Source organism: Athene cunicularia (assembly GCF_003259725.1).
Source record: "Athene cunicularia isolate RWA chromosome 1 unlocalized genomic scaffold, athCun1 chr1_part2, whole genome shotgun sequence".
Lineage (NCBI taxonomy): Eukaryota > Metazoa > Chordata > Aves > Strigiformes > Strigidae > Athene > Athene cunicularia.
Window position 1 is genome coordinate 80,725,665 of NW_020799092.1, and position 5,799 is coordinate 80,731,463.

The 5,799-nt window shown below is 49.0% G+C and overlaps 1 protein-coding gene across 1 annotated transcript in view; it reads right to left on the reverse strand.

Annotated features, from left to right (window-relative positions):
• LOC113487816 (tubulin alpha-3 chain-like) overlaps positions 1-5,799 on the reverse strand; it is a 15,115-nt gene that overhangs the window by 6,284 nt on the left and 3,032 nt on the right. The window contains exons 2-4 of the mRNA XM_026862665.1: positions 3,174-3,417; positions 1,701-1,849; positions 188-868 (exon numbers count right to left, since the gene is read on the reverse strand). Coding sequence (XP_026718466.1) covers positions 188-868; positions 1,701-1,849; positions 3,174-3,417 — 1,074 coding nt within the window. The remainder of the gene's footprint in view (positions 1-187; positions 869-1,700; positions 1,850-3,173; positions 3,418-5,799) is intronic.

The following is a 5,799-nucleotide window of genomic DNA, read 5'->3' on the forward strand; positions in this document are numbered from 1 at the left end:
CCTCCATGCCCTCCCCCACGTACCAGTGCACAAAGGCTCTCTTGGCGTACATCAGGTCAAACTTGTGGTCCAGGCGGGCCCACGCCTCCGCAATGGCCGTGGTGTTGCTCAGCATGCAGACAGCCCGCTGCACCTTGGCCAGGTCGCCCCCGGGCACCACCGTGGGAGGCTGGTAGTTGATACCCACCTTGAAGCCCGTGGGGCACCAGTCCACAAACTGGATCGACCGGCGCGTTTTAATGGCTGCGATGGCCGCGTTCACATCCTTGGGCACCACGTCACCCCGGTACAGCAGGCAGCAGGCCATGTACTTGCCACGGCGTGGGTCACATTTCACCATCTGGTTGGAGAACTCAAAGCAAGCGTTGGTGATCTCCGGCACCGACAGCTGCTCGTGGTAGGCTTTCTCTGCCGAGATGATGGGCGCATAGGTCGTGAGCGGGAAGTGAATCCGTGGGTAGGGCACCAGGTTGGTCTGGAATTCGATCAGGTCAACATTCAGAGCACCATTAAATCTCAAGGAGGCAGTGACTGACGAAACAATCTGCCCAATCAGCCTGTTGAGGTTGGTGTAGGTGGGACGCTCAATGTCCAGGTTGCGGTTGCAGATGTCATAGATGGCCTCGTTGTCCACCATGAAGGAGCAGTCCGAGTGCTCCAGGGTGGTGTGGGTGGTGAGGATGGAGTTGTAGGGCTCCACCACTGCTGTGGAGACCTGGGGGGCTGGGTACACAGAGAACTCCAGCTTGGACTTCTTGCTGTACTCCACGGAGAGCCGCTCCATGAGGAGGGAGGTGAACCCAGAGCCTGTGCCTCCCCCAAAACTGTGGAAGACCAGGAACCCTTGGAGTCCACTGCACTGGTCAGCCTGCAGGAAAAAAAAAATATATATAATTACCTTTCTCTGTTAAGGACTGGAGTAACTATCCAAATAATACCACAATCTCTGCTTTGAGCACTTACTAGCCAAAGTCACCCAACCCCTAGAGTGGAGTCACTCATTATATCACCCTCCTGAGCATCTTAGTTATACATGTGTCAAGTGCAGCACTCCCATGGAGCTACCATAGGGAGCTCTACATGGCCAGATGGAAACTCTCAGCAAACTGCTCCATTATCAACACACACCTCCACACCTGAGAGGTGATGGGAGGTAGCATGTGGGTTCTAGACCCTTAGGAGACATCTCAAACCCTTCCATTCACAGGCATCCAAGTACATTGTTACAATCCTGCTTCACTGCTGTCAAATGTGGAGTTTGGTCTTCTCAGCCTGGCTACCAATTGTCCATTTAGAATTAATATCCAATTGTCCATTTAGAATTAATATCCAATTGTCCATTTAGAATTAATATCCAATTGTCCATTTAGAATTAATATCCAATTGTCCATTTAGAATTAATATCCACAACCACACAACCAGAGTGTGGTTTTTCTGTGGCCAAGAGTTCTTCTGTCTCTTGGGTCTAGTGTTGTGTCATTTCATACATGTATGACATGCAATGACAATTGTTTTTAGGGCAGATACACAGGATCAGACAGTCCCTTGTTTTTCTGAGCCCCAAACCTAATCACAACAGCAGCTGTCACCCTTGGAGCTTGCATAAAGGGTTTGGTTTTTTCTTTTAAGACTTTTACCCCAAACCCAAAGTTTAATTGCGTTGTTCATGGTGTGTTATTTTAAGGGAAAGACTCTCTTACCATCTTACGAATTCTGCTGAGGACAGTGTCTATAATCTCCTTTCCAATGGTGTAGTGGCCACGGGCATAGTTGTTGGCAGCATCTTCCTTGCCACTGATGAGCTGCTCCGGGTGGAAGAGCGCGTGGTAGGTCCCAGTCCTGATCTCATCTGCACAAGGAAGAGCAGTCATGGAGAGCAGCAAACAGTTACAGGTTCTGGACTTTCGTGTGACAGAGTAAAACACACCACAAATCTACCAGGAGCCCACACGAGGTGACAGTCACGGCACGGTTAGTTCAGACTGGGGATAATGGAAGGGGTAAGAATAACCCTGTCCGGGCTAATTTGCCAGGGTCCTACTATATCACCTCCATCTTCACCCAGCAGCTACCTTGAGATCCTAATATAATTTTGCTTAGAGTTAAGACACCACCTATGTTTCCAGCATTACCCTAGGATTGTATTTACCACATGCAGCTTGGTTTTTTCTGCTTGTTTCAAAGCATCTTGAGGTGGCTGGAAGCATGACCTCCATCCTCTGCTCTACAGCATACTGAAGAGGAGACAGAGCGCCTCCAACATTGACACTTCTGCTAGACGTATCTGACCCAGCTTCAGGCACCTTACGAAGGCATTAGGAGCAGTTTCTCTAGGCTCCATGCAGTCAATGAGGTTGGAGGCACCTCCAGAGGGTATTTAAATCCACTCAGTCTCAATATTGGATATGTTTCATGTTCTACTGGCTCGCTCACTAGGTTCCTAATTTAATGCCTTAATAAGGTGTCTAAAAATTAAGTGGAATCAAAACCAAAAAAAAAAAATCTACATTCCTTCCATTAGACGAAATAATGACTCACGCATTCTAGATTGTAAGATAGGAGCAAACACTCAGGAGAAGCTCAGAAGGCAGAAGCAGGTAGATGGATGCAGGTGGTTGGGAGTCATTTCCACCAGTTCCTTGAGCAAAGAACTATGTTTTCTAAGAAGTTACTTTAAATCAGTGTCACAACTGAGTCAAACACCCAGAGATCACTAAAGGAGCTGGGGCTGGAAGGGGAAGTAGGAAGTCTACAGTAGCAAGACACCCAGTTTTCACAGAACCATCAAATGTGTAGCACCCGTCTGCCCAAAGATGCTTCACAGGTACCATTAAAACCAGATGTGCCACATCAGGTCATGGGATTATGTAATTCAGTCCGGAGCCACTGAGGTTAATAAACTCACACCACTTTACATCTGCTGGGGATCCTGTTCAAGACAGCAGGTCTCTTAAAAGGAGGAGTCAGCTACAGACAAGTCAGTGTAGTAAGAGTAATAGGTTTGTCACTCCCAGATCCACCTGGAAATGCAAACTCTGTCTCCTTCTGATGGATTTTACTAGAGCAGAGGAGTAGGAGCTGCTGGGCAATACAGTCAGCAACACGAGCCCCATGCAAGAAAGGTCAGGAGTCACAGTTAAAGATGCCACAACACCCAACTGCCCCACTATTACCAATGACAGTGGGCTCCAAGTCAATGAACACTGCCCGGGGCACGTGCTTCCCAGACGCTGTCTCACAGAAGAAGGTCTCAAAAGAAGAATCCACTTGTTCAGACTTCAGCTCCGTAAGTTTCACCTGCTTGGGGCCAGGAATGGTCCCGTCCGCCTGGATCCCATGCTCGAGGCAGTACAGCTCCCAACAGGCATTGCCCATCTGCACGCCAGCCTGCCCGATGTGGATGGAAATACACTCCCTCTGGAAAGGGAAATGGCTTGTTAAGGCGATTTTTAGACATCCTGTGGCTTAGCACTAGCCCCCGCGGTTCTTGTTCGAGCCATTTGCTACTGCAGATGATTAGGGAAACAGGCGGCTTCCGCCCACCGCGGGGAGCTGGAGCAAGGATCAAACCAGGATCTGCTGGGCAGCTGGACACAGCTGAGCTGCACACGTAGCACCCCAGGAAGGGCTCTTCCAGCCCAGGGCAGGAGGAAGGAAGTGATGGGCTTCATGCTGAGGCAAGGAAACAGCTGAGCTCCTTGCCCAGTGCCTAACTGGTCCCACCATGGAGTGGAGCATCTGTTGCTCCTCTGGGTCCCACAGCAATGGGGCATCAGGGAGGGCAGCTTCAGGCTCCCCGAGCTAAAATAGCTCTGTACAAGCAGGGAGAAGCTTGAGAAACCCACAGCCAAGCTGGGAGTCACAGCAGGAAACAAGGCTGGAGGAAACCAGCAGTCACCTGGGGCCAGAACAAGGGCAGGCTGACACCCAGGGAGAGGCTTGGAGTCCTGATTTAACCAGGTCACCCTCCCGGAGCCTCTGCCTCCGGGGCAGTATTGGAGGTACTGGCGTCTTCTGGAGACTCTCTGGGGACTTTTGATGGTTGCATGTTTCCCTGGGTAATTGGTATCTCTGCTCTTTCCACCACCCCAAGATCAAAGCGCTGCTGCAGCAATGACAGAGGCTCATGTTCCAGCTCCCAAGCAGAGACTCCCAATTACTACCCCGCATGGCATGGGACAGCCCTGCTTCCCAAGGGATCACCGTGAAAGGCAGCTGGTGATTCCACCTGGGGATGGCAAGCAGTGCAGCTGACCCCATTACCTGTAGCTCTGAAGGGCAGCTTGGCTCAGGTCTCACCTCATTTCACACCACCAGAGCTAGGGCCTTCCACAGATAAACCCAGCTCCAAGGAGCCCCCCTTGAGCAGAGCAGAACAAATGCCACTGGCAGCCCAGTTGCCCCAGGACTGAGAGGACACTGTGTACACACTCCTAGGCACAACTCTCCTGTCAGAAAGACTTTGTCCCTTGAATATCAGGGCCCTCTAAGTAATGCTAGACACTGGGCACCAAACTCTTGTGGCAGTAGCCATGAGGAAAAGGATGCAGTGTGACTTCTCCCCTTTTAGTCTCCAAGTATGGATGTGTCAAGACATTTCTCAATCCTCAAGCAAGTCCAACGACCACTGCATGTCCAGATCACCCACCTTAAAGCTAAACACCAACTGGGTGAATGCTCCTGGTAGCAGAGAGGAACACCAACTCCTTCACCCACAGCTGGCTAAACACCGCTTAATCCCAGTCTGGGCTTGGACCACCAGTTCTGCTGGGTGTGGAAGCTGTGTTTAAGTCCTCCCTCTCCGAGTTGATATTTGCACTATGTGGGAAATGCTGACTGCCATTCGCCCATCCCTCTCAGCAAGATGGTTGCAATAGCTCCTCACCACAGTTTGCAAGGGTCAGTGCCACAGCCGCTTCACCAGCACTAGCTGGGACAGCTGCTCCACCACTCACTATCCTCTCCCAGCTCACTAGTCCCAGCACCTGCTTCAAGGGAGCACTGGTATTTTAAAAAAAAAAAAAAAAAAAAAAAAAAAAAAGGGGGGGGAGGGCCTGCTGAAAGAAAGAAAATGCAACTTTTTCTGTAGTTCCACCCCCAAAATATACCTGAAGGGTTTTTTTTTGAGATCCCAGATCTCCAACATTTGCCTCATGATAAACTGCATTTTACAGACTCTGGCTATAGGCAGCCCATTGTTGTCCAGCTGATTTTCCCATTGGAAATACCATGTAAATGTTTAACTGTTTTATAGCCAAGACAGGCTCTAGAAGTCAGCAGATAAAAGGAAAAAGTTCAAAAGCTGGCTTGCTAGGAGTTACTTTGAAGTTTTCTTCCATTTGCAACATGCAAAGGGATACCATCAGATTTTTCCAACAAGTTACTCTCTTGCATTCACAACAAGGTGACAGTTGCATTATTTCTTTACAAAAAGTTTCAGCTAGATCAGCCAGCACTGTTCAGGGTTGCAGGGGTTTTTTTAGCAACCAGATCAATCCACTTCAGTTTTACAGCTGCAAACTCTTTCTAGCAAAGATTCAATTAAAAAGCTGGAAGGAAGGGGGACTTTATTCATTTAATATCTAATCCCAAGGGTTTGTAGCGGACAAAGGCAACATGGCAGCTCACTCCCTAGGAAAAAAAAAAAAAAAATAATAGAGGTCTCTGCAAGTTGCACTAGTTCCCTGTGGCAGTACAAGAGTTCAAGTGTTAAACTTTGGGAAAAGGGCCAGCAGTGTCAAAATTTAAACTTTAGTCTATCACATAGTTGTGTATTGAGATATGCTGTCTCTTATACAC